At 38.1% G+C, this 27,164-nt stretch overlaps 2 protein-coding genes and 1 long non-coding RNA gene across 3 annotated transcripts; 2 read left to right on the top strand and 1 right to left on the bottom strand.

The window, feature by feature from the left end:
* The first annotated feature begins 635 nt into the window (after positions 1-635).
* On the top strand, positions 636-12,258 carry LOC124255887 (sodium-dependent noradrenaline transporter-like). Its single transcript, XM_046689833.1, has 8 exons — positions 636-849; positions 2,782-2,906; positions 3,710-3,822; positions 4,894-5,022; positions 5,208-5,307; positions 9,276-9,376; positions 10,914-11,084; positions 11,307-12,258. The coding sequence occupies exons 1-8, from the start codon at positions 812-814 to the stop codon at positions 11,400-11,402; spliced, it is 873 nt and encodes a 290-aa protein (XP_046545789.1). The 5' UTR covers positions 636-811; the 3' UTR covers positions 11,403-12,258.
* On the bottom strand, positions 4,858-25,618 carry LOC124255892. Its single transcript, XR_006892781.1, has 3 exons — positions 25,493-25,618; positions 15,851-15,853; positions 4,858-4,869 (listed from the first exon to the last, which is right to left on the bottom strand). It is a non-coding gene; the product is annotated as an uncharacterized LOC124255892 (long non-coding RNA).
* Positions 17,115-24,054, top strand: LOC124255878 (monocarboxylate transporter 12-like). The gene is made up of 5 exons (XM_046689821.1): positions 17,115-17,295; positions 18,458-18,601; positions 19,418-20,206; positions 22,511-22,561; positions 23,637-24,054. Exons 1-5 carry the CDS (start codon positions 17,127-17,129, stop codon positions 23,840-23,842), a joined length of 1,359 nt encoding a protein of 452 aa, XP_046545777.1. The 5' UTR covers positions 17,115-17,126; the 3' UTR covers positions 23,843-24,054.
* Positions 25,619-27,164: the final 1,546 nt, after the last annotated feature.

The raw sequence follows: 27,164 nt of genomic DNA, 5'->3' as shown, positions 1-27,164 counted from the left end.
CTGTCGCTTGTCTAATCTGAGACCGGGCCTCGATTTCTCGAAACAAACTTAAGTTTGTACTCAAATTTCAAACTGAGCTTGACATTTTGAAACAGCTGAATTCTTAACTCAACTGCATTTTATAAATAAAAAAGCCCAAGCAACTTAAGTAATCTATCTACCAAACTCAAATTGTCTACCATGTTTGAGTTTAATATCGATTTCAGTTCATTCTGAGAAATGCATTTTCTCAAATTTGAGTCAAAACTTTAACTAAGTCAAAACTCAGACTTAAGTTTGTTTCGAGAAATCGGGGCCAGATGTATAACATGTGCTTCGTTGAGGGGAAGGACGGGTCAAGAAACTCAAATGAGTCAATCTGCCAAACACGGTGACCCGTGCATTGTAAATACAAAGATATATTTATAAATGATTAATATCAATAACAATAATAATATAAATATACGCATTTTAACATGTCATTAATCACTTACAAGTTATGCCAACATCACACCAATACAAACATTCATATCGGATTCTTCTGGTTGGTTGTCAACAGTCCTTTGTACATTGCATTGTCATCTAACATAAAATGCTATTTTTCATTTATATATGTGATAATCGAATTGGTTTTGCTGTCCTTTGTGAACAGGTTAAATATTCTACCTTAATGCATCATGAATGTATAATTATAACTTGTAGACATGATATGGCTGACATACTCCCGATGTAACTATTGTTCAAAACTCACTCTGTTTGCTTGTAGGTTTGGATCCAAGCCTGTAGCTATGCACTGCATTCACTGGGTATTGCCAATGGATGTATTATTACCATGTCTGGTCGCAACAGAATGGACAACAACTGCCTTAAGTATGATTAATTTATGTTGGCTCAGGATGTTATTAATATATAATATATTATGGTAAAAGTGCCATCTTTAACGTAATCATTACAGTTCGTTCATGTGTAATATCATGTTGTGTTAGCTTAATCTGAAACGGAAGCTTTAAAGGTCACATGCAACGTAAAACACAACTTTGCAGATTCTGATACCTTTCGTCAAAAATGCAAATTCAACTTATAAAGTTGAAAAATAACGGGATGAAAAAAACGCGCGAAATCGGAGATCAAACGTTTCACTAATTTTCCCCAGACTTTTCTGGGGAATACGGGTTTCAGCAGCTGGGCTGCGCTCATAGCACGTGCGCAGTGAAATAGGTTCGCGCAACTTGGAAGCGGGCTGTCTGGTGAATACTCGGTGTAGGCTTTGGTGTGAGCTATTTTTCTAATGTTTTGTTGATATCTCACAGGCGCGAGCTTTCTATATGTTATGACAGTAAATAAACTGTTTATATAATTTCATTTGTCTATTTCACCACACGTTCTTCTTACCGAGTCACTTTCTCAGTTCGATACTTAAAAGCAATGTCATTATTTAGCGTTGACACAATTTCTAACTGTGATATAGATATGTCGCTGTCACAGACAAAACTCAATGTCTTGTTTTATTGACACCTGTGTGTCTGCCTTGCCTGTCTGCTAATGACAATATTCAATACACAACTGCGATCACTGACCACATGCAATTTGAACTTAACACCAATCAGGCTATACACCATAAACAAAACGCATTGATTTATGGCCCGAGTTCGGTCTCTGTCACATTATGTAATTACACAGACAGGCAGGTGTGATACTTGAACACATGACATGTTATGATGTCTGTTGATTGCAAAATGTTATACACAAAAAATTAGCATGTATTTACAAAACAAAACATCTCTATATATACACACGCTCTGACTGGGTTCGGTGTCCCGGGTGCTTCGTTTCGAGGGAGATAAACCCAAGTACAAAATATTGCACTTTTGATTTGCGATTATACGCTTATAATTTTGTTTATTTGTTTTTTCATAATCAGCAATGCATATTATATGTCATGAAAAAGTGATAATTGTGTTTTAATTATGTTTGATTTTTTGGTTGCATGTGACTTTTAAGTGATTGTCGTTTACTACTTTGGTGAATAATGAAAACATACATCATTATGGATGACAACTTCTTATTTATTGTCATAGAGCGACCTTTCAGTGTAGATTCTTACACTATTATCAAGCTATAGTGACTAAAACCAAGTGATGAGATTAACATTAACAATAGCATGTAGTTGATAACAAGTGACACATATTTGGACGAGGCCAGTAGGGGGAGTAAGAACACCAAACAGCCAAACAAATCGAAATTGTAAGCCATCGAAATTAGTCACCACAAACCATGCATCCTTTGATTAATAGAGACCAAGGGTACTACATAACATCGGTCTACAAAGCGTTAATCAAGCTATACGCTCTATCAATAGCACCCGATCTTCTTGTTGCTTTCAGCAGAGATTTCTTACGATTGTGGAAAGAGTTTTATCGCTTCTATCTGTTTATGACTTACTCCCTCCTGTTTATTGGCTTCATCACCCGTGTTATTAGTTGTTCTTACTCCCTTCTATGCTAATTAAATTACATTTCTGCATCCTTTCGACGTGGCAGAAACCTATAATCGCGTGTTCTAATCCAGAAATTACCCTGATTATGTTACAAAATAATTAAACGAGACAGTGGAGTACTGTACAAGTATCGTAAAATCGAACGTTAATTAGCGCAAGATATGTATCCAATACATGTCAATATGATTATAAGTCAGCTGTGCCACTAACCTTCCTTTCTGTGCCACTGTGCACATTTGGGAATACACCAACCAACCATCTTCTCTACTGGTGTACATCCTGACTTAAAGGGTTGAACATTTCAGAAATGCAGTAATGCTTTGCTTGGTTGATTCCCTCTCAGCTGTTATAACTGGATTTGCTTTCTTCACAATCGTCGGCCACATTGCCTACATGCGTGGAGTTAGCGTGGATGCTTTAGAATCATCAGGTAGGTAACCGATAAATACATAGTTCCACGTGTCCACTTGATGTTCTAGGTGAATAGGAGCGTTTAGAAATATTGTTTACATTTCTGGTGCTCCTGAGCATCCCTCTTGCGGTCATTTTGGTTACCTTCACCATCAGGATGCATCTACTGTGACGCCCCAAAATTGCTCAAGGCGGGAACAATTGGGGCTTATTACTAGTCAAGGTAATGCGGTGGTGTTCTGTCTGCTACTGCAAGTACACTATAACAATCTGACAATTTTCTCAGTTAGCATAATGTCATTTGCTTTCATCCCGCCTTCTTTCCAGTAAGATTTTTTTAAAACGGATACAGGTGTTGTTTCTGGAACAGAGCTTAACCTATTTAACATTTTCCATCCAAACTTGAGACATGTATTGAGCAATGACTAATGTCATATCGGTTGCTATTTGGGATTATTTTACAATTTTATCTTTTCCTACTTCAAGTTTGACTTCAACTGTTGATGTGCGTTTTATTGTTTGAATTATCATATGAAACACACAACACCAGGCTGGAAAATTGGGGATTTTCCATTTCATCTTGGTGTGTACCCGTGAACAGCAGATCGAGATCCAGTTGGTTGCCTCTTATGAAAAGCATGGGTTGCTGAAGACCATTTCCCACCAGTAGCCTCACGGGTTGGTTCAAATGTCCTTACCCTTGACGAATCGATATGTAACTATGAATCAGGGGCCAACATGGTTACTGACAAATACCCATGGCTCATCCTTCACTTAATGATTGTGAGAACACACTCATCTTCATGAAAACATGTGTTTCAGGTTACAACCTTGCCTTCATCGTTTACCCAGAGATGCTGGCTTCTCTCCCTTTTCCCCAATCGTGGTCGGTCTTGACGTTTGCCACACTGATGATGTTGGGAATAGACACTATGGTGAGTTAGATAACAATGTTAGTTGTACAAATTAAGACAAAAAGTCATTTTGATATTTCAGTTTTGGAGCATAGGTCCAAATTTGTTGCAAAGCTCCTAGTTACCGAACTAAACCATGACGTGTTAAACCAGATAATCTTTCACCAATAATCATCAGTTTCCTTCAACACAAGTGTGAATAAGTGTAACCAACATCTTTTGTGGTAGCCCTCATTGAAATGTCTGCTTTTCAGGAGTTGTCTGTTGACCCCACATTTGCCTATCAACATTTAAATGAGATTTTCCATGTGTTATTGAGCAGAAAGTTTTTTTCCTCAAACTTGATATTTGCTTCATGACGGGTCCACGTATTGCACGTGATCGTAGCACGTGCATATCTTAACATAATGCATGGTGCGCCCGAAGGGTCAAAATAGTCATACAAACATATGGATATATATTGAATGAGTATGAGTGAGTAACTTTTAAATTGAAATTGTTTTTTCCAAGTTTTTTTCAGTGGATTTGTTGCATATATGTAGGAACAAAATCCTCTTGCAATTATTTCGTTTCCACGGGTTAGTTATGTCTGCTGCACGTTTAGATAGGATTATAATTTTCAAACCAATGCTTGTCGTAAGGTGGTCACTAACGGGAGCGAGTAAGTAGATTGCGTGCATCGATTTGCTCGATCGAAATCACTGGATTGTTTGGTTGGGACGCAATCAGTTGTGTGGTTGTTGTTTAACTCCGCAATCTTCCAGCTCTATAACAACAATCTGTACAATAAGCGAGTCTGGATCAGACTGACATAACGAACATAAATCTAAGCAATTGGGAAACGAGGATATGCATTAAACCAGTCTGACCAGTCAGTCCCAGTAGAGAGATAGTCGTCATACTGCTGGAATATGACAGAGAGAAGCGTTAACCAACATTTTTTCACAGTTTTCTCAGATTGTATATTCTTCAGTCATTGGCATATTAACAAGCGAGTTTGGAGGGGCGTAAGACAACTCTATGTCGTGTCCAAAGATACACTACCATCAGTAACCATCACAAACTAATCTCACACAAGATCTATTTCCACAGGTACCAGGAACTGAAGGCATCGCGGCAGCCTTAGAAGACTTGTTTACCCAATGGTTTAAGAAGCGCCTATTCTTCACATGTGCAGTTCTTCTTAGCACTTTTCTTTTTGCTCTCATATTTGTATCACAGGTAAAACCAATACACATTTTTATCTTTAAGCTAGGTTTTGCCTATTAAAAAGTTCATTACAAAAATAGAGAACATTGGTTGTAACTATATATACCGTTCAATTGCGATTTTTGTGTAGATCCGATGTTGTGCAACGTATATTTGTATCATGTGATGATACTGACTTTAACCTATGCACATTTAAGGGTGGAATATATGTGGTGACACTGGTTGACTGGTATGCCTACTTTCCCTCCACGGCCTTGATTGCAATGCTGGAATGCATCGTTGTTGGGTGGTTCTATGGTAAGCATTGACCTACTGAGCTTATTGTAATCTTTAATTAAATGCTGGAATGCATTGTTGTTGGGTGGTTCTATGGTAAGCATTGGCGTGTTGAGCTTAGTGTAATCTTTAATTAAATGCTGGAATGCACTGTAGTTTAGTGGTTCTATGGTAAGCATTGACGTACTGAGCTTATTGTAATCTTTAATTAAATGCTGGAATATCCATTGTGGTCGGGTGGTTGTATGGTAAACATTGGCGTGTTGAGCTTAGTGTAATCTTTAATTAAATGCTGGAATATCCATTGTGGTCGGGTGGTTGTATGTTAAACATTGGCGTGTTGAGCTTAGTGTAATCTTTAATTAAATGCTGGAATGCATTGTTGTTGGGTGGTTCTATGGTAAGCATTGGCGTGTTGAGCTTAGTGTAATCTTTAATTAAATGCTGGAATGCACTGTAGTTTAGTGGTTCTATGGTAAGCATTGACGTACTGAGCTTATTGTAATCTTTAATTAAATGCTGGAATATCCATTGTGGTCGGGTGGTTGTATGGTAAACATTGGCGTGTTGAGCTTAGTGTAATCTTTAATTAAATGCTGGAATATCCATTGTGGTCGGGTGGTTGTATGGTAAACATTGACGTACTGAGCTTATTGTAATCTTTAATTAAATGCTGGAATATCCATTGTGGTCGGGTGGTTGTATGGTAAACATTGGCGTGTTGAGCTTAGTGTAATCTTTAATTAAATGCTGGGATATCCATTGTGGTCGGGTGGTTGTATGGTAAACATTGGCGTGTTGAGCTTAGTGTAATCTTTAATTAAATGCTGGAATATCCATTGTGGTCGGGTGGTTCTATGGTAAACATTGACGTGTTGGGTTTAGTGTAATCTTTAATTAAATGCTGAAGAATGCATTGTAGTTGGATGGTTCTATGGTAAACATTGACGTGTTGGGTTTAGTGCAATCTTTATTTAAATGTTGGAATGCATTGAAGTTGGGTGGTTCTATAGTAAGCATTGGCATCCTGTGGTTAGTGTAATCTTTAATTAAATGCTGGAATGCATTGTAGTTCGGTGGTTCTATGGTAAACATTGACGTGTTGGGTTTAGTGCAATCTTTAATTAAATGCTGGAATGCATTGTAGTTGGGTGGTTCTATGGTAAACATTGACCTACTGAGCTTATTGTAATCTTTAATTTAATGCTGGAATGCATTGTAGTTCGGTGGTTCTATGGTAAACATTGACCTACTGAGCTTATTGTAATCTTTAATTTAATGCTGGAATGCATTGTAGTTCGGTGGTTCTATGGTAAACATTGACGTGTTGGGTTTAGTGCAATCTTTAATTAAATGCTGGAATGCATTGTAGTTGGGTGGTTCTATGGTAAACATTGACCTATTGAGCTTATTGTAATCTTTAATTTAATGCTGGAATGCATTGTAGTTCGGTGGTTCTATGGTAAACATTGACGTGTTGGGTTTAGTGCAATCTTTATTTAAATGCTGGAATGCATTGTAGTTGGGTGGTTCTATGGTAAACATTGACGTGTTGGGTTTAGTGCAATCTTTAATTAAATGCTGGAATGCATTGCAGTTGGATGGTTTTATGGTAAACATTGACGTGCAGAACTTAGTGCAATCTTTAATTACGTGCTGGCATTGATTGTAGTTGAGTGGTTCTGTAGTAAGCTTTGACGTGCTGAGCTTAGTGTAATCTTGAATTAAATGTTGGAATTAATTGTAGTTGGGTGGTTCTATGGTAAACATTGACGTGTTGGGTTTAGTGCAATCTTTAATTAAATGCTGGAATGCATTGTAGTTCGGTGGTTCTATGGTAAACATTGACCTACTGAGCTTATTGTAATCTTTAATTTAATGCTGGAATGCATTGTAGTTCGGTGGTTCTATGGTAAACATTGGCGTGTTGAGCTTAGTGTAATCTTTAATTAAATGCTGGAATATCCATTGCGGTCGGGTGGTTCTATGGTAAACATTGACGTGTTGGGTTTAGTGTAATCTTTAATTAAATGCTGAAGAATGCATTGTAGTTGGATGGTTCTATGGTAAACATTGACGTGTTGGGTTTAGTGCAATCTTTATTTAAATGTTGGAATGCATTGAAGTTGGGTGGTTCTATAGTAAGCATTGGCATCCTGTGGTTAGTGTAATCTTTAATTAAATGCTGGAATGCATTGTAGTTCGGTGGTTCTATGGTAAACATTGACGTGTTGGGTTTAGTGCAATCTTTAATTAAATGCTGGAATGCATTGTAGTTGGGTGGTTCTATGGTAAACATTGACCTACTGAGCTTATTGTAATCTTTGATTTAATGCTGGAATGCATTGTAGTTCGGTGGTTCTATGGTAAACATTGACCTACTGAGCTCATTGTAATCTTTAATTTAATGCTGGAATGCATTGTAGTTCGGTGGTTCTATGGTAAACATTGACGTGTTGGGTTTAGTGCAATCTTTAATTAAATGCTGGAATGCATTGTAGTTGGGTGGTTCTATGGTAAACATTGACCTATTGAGCTTATTGTAATCTTTAATTTAATGCTGGAATGCATTGTAGTTCGGTGGTTCTATGGTAAACATTGACGTGTTGGGTTTAGTGCAATCTTTAATTAAATGCTGGAATGCATTGTAGTTGGGTGGTTCTATGGTAAACATTGACGTGTAGGGTTTAGTGCAATCTTTAATTAAATGCTGGAATGCATTGCAGTTGGATGGTTTTATGGTAAACATTGACGTGCAGAACTTAGTGCAATCTTTAATTACGTGCTGGCATTGATTGTAGTTGAGTGGTTCTGTAGTAAGCTTTGACGTGCTGAGCTTAGTGTAATCTTGAATTAAATGTTGGAATTAATTGTAGTTGGGTGGTTCTATGGTAAACATTGACGTGTTGGGTTTAGTGCAATCTTTAATTAAATGCTGGAATGCATTGTAGTTGGGTGGTTCTATGGTAAGCATTGACCTACTGAGCTTATTGTAATCTTTAATTTAATGCTGGAATGCATTGTAGTTCGGTGGTTCTATGGTAAACATTGACGTGTTGGGTTTAGTGCAATCTTTAATTAAATGCTGGAATGCATTGTAGTTGGGTGGTTCTATGGTAAACATTGACGTGTTGGGTTTAGTGCAATCTTTAATTAAATGCTGGAATGCATTGCAGTTGGATGGTTTTATGGTAAACATTGACGTGCAGAACTTAGTGCAATCTTTAATTACGTGCTGGCATTGATTGTAGTTGAGTGGTTCTGTAGTAAGCTTTGACGTGCTGAGCTGGTTCTGTAATTTGACTTTAATTGAGCTTAGTGTAATCTTTAATTAAATGTTGGAATTAATTGTAGTTGGGTGGTTCTATGGTAAACATTGACGTGTTGGGTTTAGTGCAATCTTTAATTAAATGTTGAAATTCATTGTAGTTGGATGGCTTTATGGTAAACATTGACGTGTTGAACTTAGTGCAATCTTTAATTACGTGCTGGAATTGATTGTAGATGGGTGGTTCTGTAGTAAGCTTTGACGTGCTGAGCTTAATGTAAACTTTAATTAAACTACTACCAAAAACGGTATTCAGAGTTTAGATCCACGATGGCAGAGCTGAAGTATAAAAAACATATTTTTCACCTCTTTAAGACATAAGACTTTCTAGACTTGACAGTAGTCGTCTACCAATAACTCATCGTCTGGTTCCTGTTGCAATGTTTCCAAAACATCAAATAACACTGAAAGTATTACAAAAATCACTTGAAGAAGATGAAAGACAATGGACACTTCTTCTGATAAGGAATACTACGTTATTAAATGCGTCAGCGTTAATAAGGGTACAAATAAGCTGTTCAGTGTCAAATTGATCTTGTGTGGCGACAACTTTAGGTTTTTATGAAAATCATTGTTCACTGACGGTAGAATCTGCGGGGAATCCCCACTGGCATGTAATCTTGTCTATTGATTGTTTGATTGGCAACTTGTTTTTTTTCAGGTACAGAGAGGCTTCAGACGATTGTCAGTGTAATGTGGAAACAGAAGATGCCTTTGTTCATGGTCATTAATCTGAAGTTCGTTTGTCCACTACTTCTGCTCGTAAGCTCCTCTTTATGTTGCTGTCGAATACAACCGACCGCCACTGATCAGCAACAAGTACTGAGACAAGGAATTTAAAACACTTGAGACATTTTATAGAAGCGAGTAGAAATTGTATAATGTGAAAAGTAGGCATGAAGAAAAACGCATTTGGTCAAAACTACATTTGAAGATGTTTGAATGTTTAGAGCACCAATAATACAGGAGACGGTTTTGGATATTATTTAAATGATGAATTATGTTCAATGGGTGCACACCTAAGAAATACACAGTTCACTCATATCTGCCGAAATATTTCAGTGGGTGCGAAAGGCAAGGTTGGCATTGTAATAAATATTAATTATGTATGTATGTATGTGTGTGTGTGTGTGTGTGTGTGTGTGTGTGTGTGTGTGTGTGTGTGTGTGTGTGTGTGTGTGTGTGTGTGTATGTATGTATGTATGTATGTATGTATGTATTCATCATTGAAAATGATAAGTTTGTACAGCCCCAACGGTAGCACCCGCCAGTTCCACTTGTGCATTAAAACTGTAATACTAGTATGTAGGCGTGAATATTCCATTTGAGGTGAAAGGGTGAGATATCATCAGGCATCATGTTGACAAGCACCATATCATATTTGGAAATTCGTCCATCCTCAAAATACCAGGAATAACCTAACCAGGTGTTTGATGTTGAAATTTGATGATTTAGTTGCTGTTCCTTTCCGTGATATTTGAATAAACTGTGATGTTTTAAGATGTCTAACCAATTGGAAAATGTAGTCCCTGTGAACTGGAGCGTGCCCGATAGGAAGATGGAATTAACGACTGGAAAATCGAAATCATCCGTATATCTGGTTGCAGAGATTGCAAACAGTTTAAATTTGTATGCATACATCCGATTATAATGTCACATGGAAAACGGTAGAAATGTGGGTTTCATAGCGTCTACTCCCTTGAAATAATAAAAAACTAAAAGCATATGGTGACAGTATGCCCCAGAAATAGTGCAAAATTAGAGAGTTTCATTCAAAGTATGTTAATTGCTACCACGTTCTTAATCGGAGAATGTGTGTTCCTTTAAAAATCGTTGCCGACATATGATGGTATGGTGTAAATGCAGCTAAGGTCCATGCAGGCAGCACAAGTACTTCAAGTCTCCATGTTGTATGACAGTCTACCTTCAGAAAAAGACAATTAAGAAATAAAAGGGGCGGTGGGGTAATCTAGTGGTTAACGCGTTGGCTTGTTTCGTCGAAGACCAGGTTTCGAATCCCCACATGAGTACAATGTGTGAAGCCAATGTTTTGGTGTCCCCCGCCGTGATGTTGCTGAAGCATTGATAAAAGCGGCATAAAACTAAACTCACTGAGTGCATCAAATGTTCGACTGTAAACCTAGATGGACGTACCAAATTTAGACACTTTACACAAACTACTTTTAACCTCGATATTCATTCTTTTCTACATATAGACAAGAATCAATTGTAATTTAGCTTTTTGCAGATACTGTTCGTCAAAGTAATCCAATGCAATGTATTCCTTTTATTGTATCAGGTCACATTCTCCTACTCCTTGTACTCCTACCGGCCTCCGAAATATGAGGACTACATATACCCTCCCTGGGCTGCAGGTGTTGGGTGGATGATATCACTGGCCTCAATACTGCCGATTCCTATCATTTGGCTGTGGACGGTTCTCAAAAGAAATGAAACTACACTGAAAGAGGTTTGCTTTAAGTGTCATCACACTATTTAATTTTATGTGTAATATGTTGATATGTTAAGCTTGTGTGTATTTTACAGGTCACAGTATATAATCGCTTCATTAAAGATCCATTAACATCGCAATAATTCGCCAATGGAACTGTGTAAATGTAGCATGTAGCTGAAAAGAAATGTTAATTCCATAATGACGCCTTGATTAACAGCTGACTGTGATATATTTCAGAAAATTAAAAGATCTTTGGAGCCCAATGGATACTGGTCTGGTCCTACTGGAACAGACGTAACCCTACAACCTATGTCAGGACATGGACTTGTCTGAATCTGATAAGAAGAGGCATATGTTAATGTTAGAATTTGACCATCGTATGAAACCAATGATTGCGTTTCGTATCGAACAGCTAATTCCCTTCCTGAATTATCCAACTGTACTTGAGATAAAGGAAGCCAGTGAGATCCTTTCATGTCTTTTCTCAAATATATCTTAATGTTTATACTTTAAAACATCGTTTTGCTGATGTTCATAGCCATATGAATTTATCAGATTTGAAAGATACAATACTTCTATACTCTGACGTCCATTTAATTGTAAAGTGCGTCTTGTGTTACAAGCATCTGTACAGTTTGTCTTATACATATATGGTATAAGCTAGATACTTTATGATTTCATGGGTTGGTGACTTAAAAAACCTAATGTAAGCTGATTGAGACATGTTTACACTGTGTATGTTTAGTAATCCCTTGTTTGTATATAGCAAGTACAGATATTTATTCGCAGGAAGGCGACTTGTTGCGTGTAGAAACATGGGCCGTTTTTCGTTTTCGCCTTCGTATAAATACACTAATGCACCTATTGGTGAGAGAACGTGTGTTTATTGTAAGGATGGAGTTGAGGATGAAGTCCATGTCTTACTACACTGTCCCCTTTATAATGATATTCGTGTTACTCTTTTAAGCAAGTTATAGGATTATTACTAATAGTATACTTTCAATGATTCTACAGATATACAGAAGGTTAGTTTCATCTTAGCCAATCCGGATGTTCTATTTTATACTGCCAAAACCTGCAAGCTTTTATTGCAAAAGCGGAAACACGTTTTATATGGTAATCGGTAATGGTACTTTTTATATTGTGTAAGTATATGTATATGTCATGATATTTTAATAGTATATTTTGATCTTCTTAGGTGTTTAGTAATAATTTTTATATATGTGTTTAGTTGACAGTTTTTAGTATATTGTATATAGTTTAGTTAATAGTCTCTCATAACCCTTAATGGGTGGCTCACTTTTTATTGTATTTGTATGTTGTATTGTTATCATGTACTTGTGAGGAGAGAACCCGCGAAGATCCGGGTTAGAATCGGTCTTCAGTAATCTATGTTTGTCGTTAGAGGCAACTAACGCGATAGGGTGGTCAGACTCGCTGACTTGGTTGACACATGTCGTTGTGTCCCAATTGAGGAGGATCGATGCTCATGCTGTTGATCACTGGAATGCCTGGTCCAAGCTCTGGTATATTGCTGAGTGCGGCGTTAAACTAACCTCTCTCACTCACTTAAATTTATTATCTGTCCGTCTGTCTGTCTGCGAAAATGGTGGAAATTTGTAACAATGGGTTCAGGTGTTTATACAAGAACACTGATCTCAGAGGAAGGCGACAATCACAAGATGTTCATGTTCATTTTATTCATACATATGTACAAAATAACAGTTTATCACCCTGTCACTTTTTATCGTTATTGCAGGATGTACAATAATCCACCTTATCATTTTATTGCAATATATCATCTAACAATATATATGTCAACTTTATTAATTTACAGATTCAATTTCATGCTAATTTAAGAGCATGTGATGCACTGTCGGCATATTGATATACAACATCTGCTTGGAATCCAACTTCCATTTGAGATCCTCAGGCTTCCTTTGCACATCTCTGTACTTCTTCTTCTTGGGTGGGAGACACTGACCGGCGGCATATTGAACCAAGTTGATTTCTATACATTTCTGCTCACTCAATCTGAGTCGAATGAATTCATAAAAGTTTGGATGGGGATTGCCTACCAACTTCTTCAAGCGCCCATGACAACCCTCAAGGTTGTTGTTCGTTCTTGAACCCGTTGTGGCGTAGTGGTTCCAAGTTCTCATCGGAAGATTGCCCTCTACCCAGGTTGAGGTGACACAGTCTGCCAGAATATTGCATCGTTGATCTTGGGGCATATCGGCAAGTGCTTGTAGTCACACGTCTTCCACCTGTCACAGAAATTATATGAATTAAGTTTGATACATGACAATACTGTATACACACTTAGTATGTATTAATAAATATTTAAAAATTGTTTCTACAATTTTTGTTATGTATTTAGATAGAAACATGGTGAATACTTACATCTGCTAATGGCACCAAAAGGCAATACAGCACAGTGCATGACGAACTGCTTCGGGGATGTTACCGTAGTCATCCTGCAGTCCCAGGTTTTGCGTCCGTCTCCAGATGCACTGGGTGAAATGGAAAATAAAAACATCCTTTCCATTCTTCCATTCCGCATTATTCGCCGCCAATTCCATCTGTAATAAGATAAGATAAGATAAGACAAGATAAGATATTTGATAAATAATATTACATTTTTAATGATGTACATGTATTGGTTACCAGGACGTATTCTGGATTTAGATGGAAACCCCCAGTCGCTGCCTACATCCTTCACAAATGAAAAAGCTCGTTCATAGGTAGTGTGTTTCTTGTCTGGAGGAAGTAAGAACACCAGTTGCATAATATTTCCGTTGACCTTATCATGTTGGGTGTGCAGCAGGTGGAAGATCGGTGGAACTACGCAAAAAGTTCCATTGCCTTAGATAGTGTCACAAACACAGAGATGTTCCAGATTTGTTGTTGTCGAAAAACCTAGAATTCGTGTCTTCGTGTGAATTGCTAAACCAAAACGTCGCCTTCCTGCTGATAAATATTATTATAGAAACTGCACATAAATCTGGAAAATCCACTATTTAGACATGTTTTGTCTCAACTGCTTGTTTGTGATTGATTCGCAACACCGCCAACATTAATACAGCTGTCAGTGCAAGAGTTAATATCTTCACAAGTCCATGTATTTATAGCAAAGACTGGGTCATGGGTCAAAAGTAGTTCTTGTGCAAAGTAACTGAATCTAAATGAGGTCATTGCTTGAAGATCTGCAACATTTTGATTGTGTGTTGAAATTTGGTGCATAAGGAAAGTGCGAATTTTGTTCACTTGTTGTCTTACTCCAACCTGGCTAGGTGGTTAAAGATCATAACTGACTGTTTGAATTTGTGAATTATAGCTTAGTTACACATGTTTATATATAGAAGGAATAAATTACAAAAATATGTTGAATTGTTGAAAGTTTAAGGCAGTATTCATTAAGCCGATTTTATGCTTTGGTGTTATAATTTTGAGTAATTGTAGGACGTTGTTGATGACAATAAGTTTACTTACAATTGGTTCATAATATATTTGAGCAAGGCAGATTGTACAATTGGTTGACTGGTTATAATTAAAATGTCCATGCTAATAAAGGCATACATATTTGGATATAGTTCCAATGTGGTGTTAGGTGCTTCAATGTGTGGCAAATCAGTAGCGAGAAATCCCATAGATAATCAGAGACGTTCGTATATTTTATGGTCCCATTAATTTGGAAATCATATTAGAATGTAAAACAGTCATGTAAATCACCCGACACATGTGACTTCAATAATAGGCCTGCATTTACACACACTCAAAATTATAGTGCATCACACACACTACCAAATTATAGTGTACCACACACACTCCAAAATTATAGTGCACCACACACACTACAACATTTTAGTGCATCACACACTACAAAATTATGGTGTATCACACACACACACACACTACAAAATTATGGTGTATCACACACACTACAAAATTATGGTGCGTCACACACACTACAAAATTAAAGTGCATCACACACACTACAAAATTATAGTGTATCACACACACTACAAAATTATAGTGCATCCACTACACTACAAAACTGTAGTGCATCACACACACTACAAAATTATGGTGTGTCGCACACACTACAAGACTATAGTGTACTACACACACCACAAAATTAGAGTGCATCCACCACAACACAAAACTTTGTTATTATGCAGACATTATCGAAATGTGCTAATGCCAGAACTGATGTCGGTTTTAGAGTAAGTGTTTAGTGAGGTTTTACGCCGCTTTTTAAAACCCAACTCAGTCACTTCTGCAGCAAACCAGATACCAACCAGATATTCATTTTATTCATATGCTTCACAATAAAAGTTGCAATGATTGGCTGTACACAGTACAAAATTCAACCAATTATTTGTGACAATAACCTTTATCGTTATAGTTATAATCATTCATTAGATTTACAATTAGTCACGCTGGTAGTTATAGTTGCATGTTCAACATCAGTCAAACCAATCTCACCACCATTGTTGTGTGAAGCGCCTTGTTCTATTTACAAAATGTGTAATCCATGTCAAATGATAGTGTCGGTAGGTAGATAGCGTTCTCGCTGTACTGTGAAAGGTAAGTAAGGCCATATCTGTCCTCAGTCATTCATATTTCTCATACATTTCTACATACAACAAAATGTGAATATCCATTGTAGGGACAATTGCCGCCATGTATGAGCCGTATGGTTATTGCTTGAACAACTGGCAGATCAATACCGCCATGACCGTCTGTCATTTATACATTAAGTTATATCTAATTAGGACGAACTACAAACAAACGTTTGACTTTGTACGGATAAGGGAATTGTGTCATGGAGTAACATTTGATATACATTCCGTAGAGTTAACACACCTTGAACCAAGCTCCGTGCAGTTAGGTATTTCGAGATATATCATGTATTAGCATGCTTTCAAAACCAGGTAACCCAGTTCCTTGCTGGACAATATGTCAATCTGATAACGCCAGCTGTCCGTGTGTGATTCACCAGACAGTTAATCAGTTACATAACAAAGGACAGGTAACTGTGCACAGAAGGATCGTCAATACTATGTCAACGAATGCTGGTCATGGGTTCGATTCCTAGATTCGACACTACCATTTTCATTGGTCTGTCAGAGTATTATTGCCATTATTTGCTGATTCTATTCACTGTTTTGATGTGAACACTTGTCAGTCAGCGATGTATCCTCACTCATAAGTTTCACCGATGTGTTCACACCGAAGACCCGGGTTCGAATCCCCACATGGGTACAATGTGTGAAGCCCATTACTGGTGTCCCCCGCCGTGATGTTGCTGGAATATTGCTAAAAGCGGCGTAAAACTAAACTCTGTCAGTCAGTCACCGATGTGTTAAATGCGAGCAACTTCCTCTTAACACAGTTTGAGTAACTTCACTGAGAAGTTGAAGTATTTCGGATATGACATTTTTATTTCGACCCTAGAGTTATGTAAAAAGAATAACCATTTGAGTGAGTGAGTGAGTGAGTGAGGTTTTACGCCAGTTTTAGCACTATTACAGCAGTTTCACCCCCGTTCATCTCGTTAGAGTAGTTTAGAATACTCCACATTGTGCCACAAGCTTTATTATGACACTAAAAACCTTAAGGTGATCCCCTTGACCGTGTCTGCCATGACATCTGACCATTGTTGTTTTGTAATATATATGCATATTCACATCTGTACTGTCAGGTAGTATGGTATTCCGACTGGATGCACGGCCGTGAGTGGGATAAAACCTGCTTGCTGGACTTTTCCCGTCATAGCAAAGTTATAATCACTGCTCGACTTATTTCTTAATGTAATCTGTTAATTGTATAACCGACTAAAAAAGTTTGGACTCAACGAATTCGTTCGTCTTCGTCAACGTATACTTCTGAGCCTGTCGACACATATATGCGTTGACATACCCATGTAAGGAATCGAAACCGAATCTTTGGCTTTAACCAATAGGCTTCCCCATCGCCCAGTGTAATAACAATATGTGTACCTTGTCACCCTGTATTGTTTCAACATATATCTGCAGCATGGAACGAACGGGGATGTACTCATGGGTCGTGTTGGCTGCTTCCTTCATGACGATGATGTTTGGCACCAGCGTCAACTATGCTACCGGTGTGCTTCACGTGGCCCTGTTGAAAGAGTATGACGAGGACCTGGTTCTCACAACCTGGGTTGGATCCATCTTCGGCTGCATGTTTGCCCTGGCAGGTATGTATGTATGTGTGTATGTGTGTATGTATGAATGTATGTATGTATGTATGTATGTATGTATGTATGTATGTATGTATGTATGTATGTATGTATGTATGTATGTATGTATGTATGTATGTATGTGTGTGTGTGTGTGTGTGTGTGTGTGCGTGCGTGCGTGCGTGCGTGCGTGCGTGCGTGCGTGTATATATGTATGTGTGTATGTGTGTGAGTGAGTGAGTGAGTGTAGTCACATCGGCAATATTTAAGCCATGTTGTAACTAAAACAGGTTATACATTAACAATAGATAACATTAGAGTATAATCTCTGTCAACGAAGGACAAAAAAACAACTAGAATATCACAATTTGAGGTATTAAAACTAGCATTATGTAACTATTTGGGGTAATACAAAATAAATTACGGGCTATAGATCGCCAACTACTGAAGGTAAATAACCATACTAAGGACCATGGGGTAGTACTTTTGCTACCTACATGGAGGCCAGCTGGCAGATACGTGAAAGAACAATGATAATTTCAAATAGCCCTGATAGTTGGTTTGGTTGGTTTGTTGTTTAACGCCGTACTCAGCAATAGTCCAGCTATATGCCGGCGGTCTGTAAATAATCGTGCCTGGGCCAGAAAATCCAGTGATCAACAGCATGAGCATCGATCTAGGCAATTGGGATACGATGACTACCCGATCACGTTAGTCGACTCTTACAACAAGCATGGGTTGCTGAAAACCAATTCGAACCCGAATCTTCACGGGTCCAGTTCTGATAGTATTCGTCTTTATACACTGCCGCCGTTTTGAGCTCCTTATTTTTGTGCAATTATGTATCGTTACGTTTCACAATATCATTGATTTTGAGATGTATGCTTTCTATGAATTTGAATAAATTTAGTGTCTTAAAGAAGACATGGAAGTTTTGGTCACAAAAGGTCGGGGATGATCTATCATTTTGATTGTGCCAGGTTATATTACCAATTCGGAGAAATACAAATATACTTGTATTGCGTTCTTAGTTGAATTTGTGTGAAGCTTCTTAATATATATTTCTGATTAACAATTATAATGTGTTTTACCATTAATTAAATACACGATCGCGTTTTCGGAATTTTGGATATTTCTCAAAGAAAAGGCTACGGGTTGTTCATGCATAAATCTACTTCAGGACCCGTGGCTAGCTTTGTAATCAGCGTGTTTAGCTGCAGAACATGCGTGGTGATGTCGGGAATCGTAATGCTGGTTGGATTTGCGTGCAGCTGTCTGGTGACAGATATACGACTGTTGTTCATGACATATGCTGTTGTGGCAGGTAAGTGCCCACACTATTGGGTTGTCCAGCATTGTGTAACCCCTAAAATAGCAAGAATATTGAGAACACAATGCCATTCAGAAAGTGGTGAAATGTAACAAATGTAACATATTCGAGTCAGGCACCTAATCGCCAGCACTCAAAGACGCCAAACCCTCTCACATGTAACACTCACAAAAGAGCCTTCGTTCGATTACTGGTTACGATAGGACGAAAACAACCAATGAGGGTTGTTGATGTCAGAAGCAACGAAATGGATCAGGTCAAGCTAAGAGCCTTTGGTCTGTTCTATTTGTTGTTTTTTGCCGCTCTCAGCAATATTGCAGCTATATGGCGGCGGTCTGCAAATAATCGAGTCTGGGCCAGACAATCCAGTGATCAAAAACATGAGCATCGATCTACACAATTGTTAACCAAGTCAGTGAGCCTGACCATCCGATCCCGTTAGTCGCCTCCTACGACAAGCATGGGTTGCTGAAGATCAATTCTAACCCGGATCTTCACGGGTCCTTTGATAACAAACTGTGTGACTACAATGTGTGTTATGGAAACGTTTGTCTTCATTAAAGAGAATAATTACCACTAGCTTGTCAGGCCCAAAAATCCTTTTTCTTCATGTAGGGATTGAGAGGCTGGGACACTTCGAAATTTGAACTAAAAAAAAATATTCCATATTACCATTCCTGTGTTATTGTACAGGCTTAAACAGTTACCTCTTAGTCATGTTGTCATTAATGGTGAAGTACCTTTGTCATGACGAGTGTGAAGACACAACAGAAACCGACCCGCTGTAATTGTTCATGTTTTGTTTTCCAGGTTTAGGCACGTGTCTGTCAGGGGCCGGGGCAATCGTTGTTCTTGGATACTACTTTCCTAACAACCCAGCTGTTGCTCAAGGGATATGCGTCACTGGGGCAGGACTAGGCATGTTTGTACACCCAGTCTTAGTTCAGTATCTATTAGATACCTACGGATTCCATGGGGCCTTTCTTATAACTGGAGGAATAACATTTCATACCTGTGCAACTGGTATGCTGATGCGGCCCTCTGTGATTGAGAAAAAGAGAAAAAGAGATGTTTCTGGAGGTGGACCACTCGGGAGAAAAATAATACTCTTACTGTGTGGGGATTGTTCCAGGATTGGGAAAGTCGTCAAGAATATATCATTCCTATTTTTTTCTTTCAGTATTTTTTGTTTTGCTCTTGGCTCATCAGCAGAATATCTTTTTCTGCCAGACTATTTCATAAAACAAGGAGCGACGTTCCAGGACGCTTCCCTCGTGATCTCAATGTCCGGCATAGGGAGCGTTATCTCTCGTATTCTCACGGGAATTGCTTCGGGTGACCAGAAGATTGGCGGTGCAATATTGCATACATCTACCGCCAGCATCATGGCGTTATTCACACTTTTTGTGCCATTATTCCAATCTTCTTCGTATCTGCAAATTCTCTTTGGCTTTTTCCTCGGATTATACACAGGAGGTATTTGGGTACTTATGAATACACTAACACTTGACATTCTGGGACTTCAAAACTTTGCCACTGGTGTAGGTGTGGTTATGTTCTTCTGTGGAACCGGCTACTTGATTGGACCTCCGATTGCAGGTACGTTCCCCTACATGACTACATGCAAAGCGGATCCCCTACCTTCCCCCAACTCGTGAAGATCCGGGTTAGAATTGGTCTTCAGCAACCCACGCTTGTCGTAACAGGCAACTAACGAGAGCGGGTGGTCAGGCTTGCTGACTTGGTTGACACATGCGTAGATCGATGCTCATGCTGTGGATCACAGGATTGTCTGGTCCACACTGGATTATTTACAGACCGCCACCATATATATAGCTAGAATATAGCTGAGTGTGGTGTTAGACAGCAAACAACTAAACAAACTTTCCCCTATCTTTTTTCTTGACCTCCCCTTCTTTTCAGACAGTCGTCATATGAGCGAAATATTCTCAAGTACGACGTTAAACCCAATTTCACCTCACCTCACCTCTTTTCAGACAGAGCATTTATTGTGTTAAGTAGGCAAACACAACACTCTTGTTCGTTGGTAAAACGATTGAGGATTATAGGGGTCGTATCACAGTCTGATGAATGAAATATTAAAAGAATTAATTTCACTGATTATTTCATAACAACCTCTCATAGTCTGATAGTTTTCTCATTCACATATGACACCATGTTGGTAAAGCGAGATGACTACAGAGCCCGTCTCACACGAATGTGGGTTAAATTCACTAGAATCTCAAAGAACTGACCAATGCAATGTTATACACTCAATTCTGTTGATGATATTAACTATTTTTGGTATATGAGCTTAGCAATCAGACTTCGTCTTTATGTTATCATGTTCATGTCAACGTACCGTTTACTCCAAACAGACAGAGTGACCTTAACTTGTGTATAAACAAATAAGTCAACGTCCGTGCTTGCTAAGGGATATACTTATGCTAAATGCGATTGCTTCGGGGCCATTGATTTACGTTTCCTTGACTCGGCCAACTTGTTTGTAACAACAATTGATCAATGGATTCAGTGATGACACCACAAGATGTAGCCATGTTATTTCCATCAATCAGATAACCTGTAAATGTCCTATTGGTGATTTAACAAACATTCATATATCCACATAGTCCTGATCTTGCGCGCCACTGCTGTCTCCTTGGCAAAGATCAGTACCATTTCATGTATGTATCATTTCCCGGGAGTCTAGGGTATTACACACTTTTGCATGTGGCAGGTTTTCCCAAAACAATCTAAGTGAGTGAACGACTTAAAAATTAAAGTAAACACGTCACAATTAAATTCTGGATTCACAAAAGTCCAGAAACTCCGCACTGTGGCCACTTTCTTACAAGGGAACTGACACAATTAAACGTGCAACTGTCATGAATATATGCTAAGGATGGAAAAATGAAAATATACTTTTCGAAAACTCAAAATTTAAACTCGTTCGCCCATGGGCGAACAATGGCTATCTACCACTATACCACCTTATAAAGTATCAAACCGATGTATTCATCCATTGACTATAAGATACATAATAGATAGGGGCGGTGGGTTAGCCTTGTGGTTGAAATAGGTCGCTCCTTTCAAGGTCAAGGTCACTAAAGGTCAAATAATTCTATGTAGTTCAAATTTGATGAACTTTCGGATTAATTAGTAGAACATAAAAGGTTTTGCAAATAGTCAGTGAAAACTCAATGCCAATTAAATGTCAAGGTCTCATAAAGGTAATGGAATTACCATGGTTACGTCATGTGCGTAACAACGCCTGCCATGAGTGTAACTAGTAACACACTTGTACGTGTTTGTATGATATTTATTGAAGCTGAAGCAAACTAGGTGTCAACGAGACATAAAAACAGACATAATTTATTACATGTTGAAAACAATGGGCAGAACATTAGCAGATTATACATCAAGGTAAATAAGTGCTCATCAGCATGGGGTTTTCTTTTCAGGTAAATAGGGCCACATGTTTACTTTTAAAAGCTGTATTTTCATTTGGCATGTTTGAAATCCACTGTGACCTACTTTAATGAACTGAGCGCGGATCATGATACGTGTTGGAAAGTTTTAGGATATTCGGGTTAAGAGCCTTGAAATTGTTTGACAGCTGCTTAGTAATGGTATTTTAATATTAAAAAGGTATACACTAACCCAATTTAAACAGGCAGATATTATTTTATATACTTCACTGACTAGCCTAGTGGCTAAAGCGTGCGTCAGTCACGAAGACCCGTGTTCGATTCCCCACGTGAGTATAATGTGTGAAGCCCATTTCTGGTGTCCCACGCCGAGACATTGCTGAAATATTGCTAAAAACCAACTCACTCACTGACAGGCATTATTGGTTAAATATTTCCATCATGGCGGCACAGTTAGTTGTATATTTTGTTACAGGTGCAATTTTGGAAGCGAGTGGTGATTACTACAACGTCTTCTTGTTCTCCGGTACGTATCGAGCTGTAGTATATTTACGCCCGTTTTGTTTCTTATACATCTTTTTGTTCATATTATGCCATGTTAAAACGGCGAAAACCACAATGTCAATAAAACAAAAACTATGCAAATATGAAAGTTAACATATTTGTAGAGGACGAAGACGGATGAATGGACATATTGAAATACCTATTATGACAGGTAGCCGTTGTTTTATATGTAAGTCAACAAACCTGATAAAATCAATAGTTTTGTTTATATGTGGAAAATATTGTTTCCTAAGGGAAACTTAACTATTGGCTATATGAGTTCACTTATTCAATGTGCTAGGTAGAAGGGTGGGAGATTCATTCATCTTCTGTGAATTATTCGTATATATTGTTCCTTATTGAAGTACAGTACAGTACATCATTCCCCATCCTCTCTTGTGGATCCAGGTTGATCAATGGCAGTTCACTATGACGAATCATGTACAAACACCAATCACAATACATAGCGTTAACGACTGACTTTCGCTGTGGTCCTTTGGCCTGACAGAAACCTACAATCTTACTTTCAAATCCTAGATTCGCCCTGGTTACATTTCTAGGTTTGTCTGCACCAACCATAACACACTATTTCATTGGCACCTGACACATTTCCACACACATAACGTCATATTATTAACGCGGAATAGAAACGCCAATCACTCGTTAGGCAAACGTCTGTCAGATAAATCCATGTGCTGTGAAATAAGAAATAAACCTCTGTATTCGCAATCTTTTCACATAGAAAAATGCATGTTTGAAAGTATTAAAGAATTAGACAAAGCCACAAAGCCAGTTCAATCCCGATATATATCAGAAACCTTGGTAAAGTGAAACCTTACTATTCCCGACTCCTTTAGCTGAAATCGCCTCCTTCAGGACAGTCTTTAGAGGACACAAGAACATAAGTAGACATACATCAGATGTTGGCCTTGAATTGGCGTTTCCTGAAAAACATTAAATAATAATTCGATATAAGAGTAATAGAAATCTTAATGGTTTCCATCTTAAATACAAACAGTGCGACATGATGCTGAATTGACGGTTACGTTGATTTCCAGGTGCAATGATGTTCTTGGCCTCTGCATTAGGGTTTCTTTCAACTTCAAAGGAAAATACTCGAAAATCTCTGCATGATATTCCAACAGAATTGAACGTGTACAGTGACAGCAAGTGCGATGGAGCTGCATTTGCAGATGTTACAGATAACCTGTTGTCTCCAGGACGAGAGGAACAACAGCATCAATTACATCATGAACATATATGAAACTAATGAGTGTAACTTACCTCCTTTATCAATGACATGACATGGTGATAACCATATGCTAATCTGTGAACAGAGAAAGCATGTGTTGACAAGTAGATACAAGTGAATAAACATGTCACAGTCGTCCATCAGCAGGCCAGTAGTGTATGGACGAAGAATGGGTTCAGTATGTATCTATTCACTCTTTGTTAATAAACTAATTTTATAATCAACATAGATGTCACGCTTCTTGCATGCTCGGCTAGGCGGCAGCCATTTTGAGATTATGTGGATTATGTGTATGAACTTCGTAGATTAGCACATTTAGGTTACCCTACCAACATTTCTTCATCACTAGAGGTACATTTGATTGATCGGTTCTTAACTGGTCTGCAAAGCTTTGACATGAGAAAACATGTTACATTCGCACATCCACAAACACTGGAAGACGCACCTGAGCCGTGAAGACCACGAGGAACAGGACCGCAAGGCGATGGAGGAGTTCCTTTTGAGCGACTGATACAGTACAACCAGAAATTATTGAGAATTTAATGATTGTAATTTTTTATTTTTTTTCACTCATTACGCACGTATTAAATGTTAATGTTAGCAGAACATAACTCCAGATTCAAAGACAGGTGAACAGTTACTATTTTGTTAAGTCACCATGGGCAGCAATGCAGGCTTCAATGCGGCGGGGCACACTACTGATCAAAGAAGTTAGAAAGTCGTGGTCCATGCTGTCCCAATATCGGACCACCTCTTCTTTCATTTCAGCAATATTTGTCAGATTTTTCTTATTGACACTTTCCTTCAAAAGTCCCCAAACATTTTCTATTGGATTTAGGTCAGGGCTATAGCTTTGCCAATCTAATAATGTCATATTTTGGGTCCGAAACCAGGCATGTGAATGCTTTGAACGATGTTTTGGGTCGTTGTCCTGCTGGAAAATCCAAAAATGTCCATAGAACACACGAGTAGATGGAAGGAAATGTCCCTCGAGAATATCTGTGTACCGCTCACTGTTCATATTCCCTGCGTTTCCCCTAACACAGATATGCCACCACACACGTTAAATTTCGGACTGTACTTTGGGCGCTGATACAAAGGCTTTTCAGTTTGTTTGGTCCAGAATTTCAGTGTATTAGGAAACAGCCACACAGAACTTTCATCTGAGAAAATCACATTGTCCCAGTTTAACTTTCTATGCTGTAAGCACCAGTTCAACCTTCGCTCCTTTTGTTCAGGTTTCATGATCGGTGATGGAATTCCTCGACTTTTCTGCCAACCCATTGCATGCAGCTCAGTTCTAATTGTCTCCTTACAGACAGCCAAAGTTCCTCTATCAATCATATCGAGCCTTAAGTTTTCTAAACTCCTTCGTTTGTTTTTAGAAACAAGAATACCAAGTCGCCTCCTGTCACCGACAGTCAATTTTCTTGTCCTACCTGCGCCTCCCTGGTGCTCAATGCTATATCCATTTGCAATATTTTTCAAAACACGATAAACAGTGGACAAAGGGATGCCTGTTCTACTTGAAATCACTTTACCTGATCTGATGTCCTTGTTATAATACTCTAAAATCAACTTCCTCTTCTCTAAGCCATCCATACTGAGAATCACTGAAAATGTCGTCTGCTAGCAAGTAAACAAAGGGGGATAACTCTTCACAAACTGAGGGATTAACGGATGTGTCTCTCTTGAATCAAACCAAGCTCTTGATAGTTGGTCAAGGTTGTTTATACTAGAAATCCAATTAAACATATTCCTAAAATTCTCAATAATTTCTGGTCATACTATATAATCGCATTCGGCTCATTCACTTTGTACTTTGTTATTTTCTTTGATGCTAGGTGCCTATTACAAATATCATCGAACGACGACTGCAAGAATGTCTGAATAATATTCGTAAATGGTGCTCAGATAATGGATTTGAGTTCTCAAAAACCAAAACCAATTGCATTCATTTTTGCAGAGAATCTGAAACTCATAAAGACCCAGAACTAATGTTAGATGGCACCCGATCAAAGTTGAAAAGGAAGTTCCTGGGTAGTATTTTGTTTCACCATTTAACTTTTCGGGCCCATATAAAATAGTTTACAAATATATGCCAGAAGGCACTGGATATATCTAAAGTTGCTTCAAACTCTAAGTCGGGAGGGATGGAGCAAACCCTCCTCCAGCTGTACAGGGCCCTGGTCCGTTTTAACCTTGATTACGGTTGCAAAATGTATTCTGAGGCTTGTAAAAATATTAATTATTGGATTCTGTTTATCACAAAGGCCTACAACTTCGCATTTGAACATTCAGAAAATCACCAAATCTTATTGTGTATGCTGAGACTATTAGCCGTCCTTAAAAGTACAGCATATTTCTAATTTACTTTTACGAAATCCAATCCAGCATCTCGATATAGAACTTTGTAAAAACGATCATCACCTATTTCCACCACTTGGAAAAAGATACAATCTACTATTTCTGACGCTAAACCAGATTTCTAATGGCATCCTTGTATATATAAATATGTATGTATATTGTATTGTACATTATCCTGCCTCAATTATATCTCTCCAATGTCATCTTGGTGTATATGTATGTGTATATGTGGAAGTTGAGAAAAATAAAACCTTCGAACCTTCGACAACATAGCCCTAACCCAGCTTTTCACTTCTCTACCATGGCACTTAGTAAAGCTAGGGCTATCCTAGTTATTATCAAGCTAAAGAAATCTGAAACAAATCAGCTTATTCACTAACAACAAAATAACGAATTAGGAAACACTTATGAAACTCACAAAGCGATCTTCACAGATGGATCCAAGGAGGGTGACAAAGTTGCTAGTGCCACTGTCATTGGATGCCGGCTATATCTTCAAGATTATCAAATCACATCTCCATTTAAACTATTTAAATAACCATTCTAAATATACACATTCATCATTATTTCAGATCATCTCTCGTACCTCCAGGCTACCGAAATAATGTCAAACATACATCTTTCTCATTGAATTATTTCATGGTCTTGCTAATGTTTAATGTTTTATTTCTACCACGCTTTTAACCGCAGAATATATGTCGTTTAAAGCATTGCTAAATTTGTCGACGATCGCTAGCATATGAAGATATGGTGTAAATGCAGCAAGGGCCATTGCTAAATGTTATCAGGTAAGTTTAACGTATACCTGTCTTGATTGATCTAATTTTTCTACTTCAATTGATAGCATCTTTCCTTATCAAATCTTTGCAGTATTGTTATTCAATTTCTCGTTACCATATAGCTGAAACATGGCCGATATTACGTTAATCTTTCACCCGCTCTTAGATTTGTTTCTTTGTTGGCTGCT

The sequence above is a fragment of the Haliotis rubra genome, unplaced genomic scaffold, assembly GCF_003918875.1.
Source record: "Haliotis rubra isolate DU_JTF1 unplaced genomic scaffold, ASM391887v1 Scf610, whole genome shotgun sequence".
NCBI lineage: Eukaryota > Metazoa > Mollusca > Gastropoda > Lepetellida > Haliotidae > Haliotis > Haliotis rubra.
The sequence above is the reverse complement of the archived record's forward strand: the minus strand, read 5'-3'. Positions and strand labels throughout refer to the sequence as shown.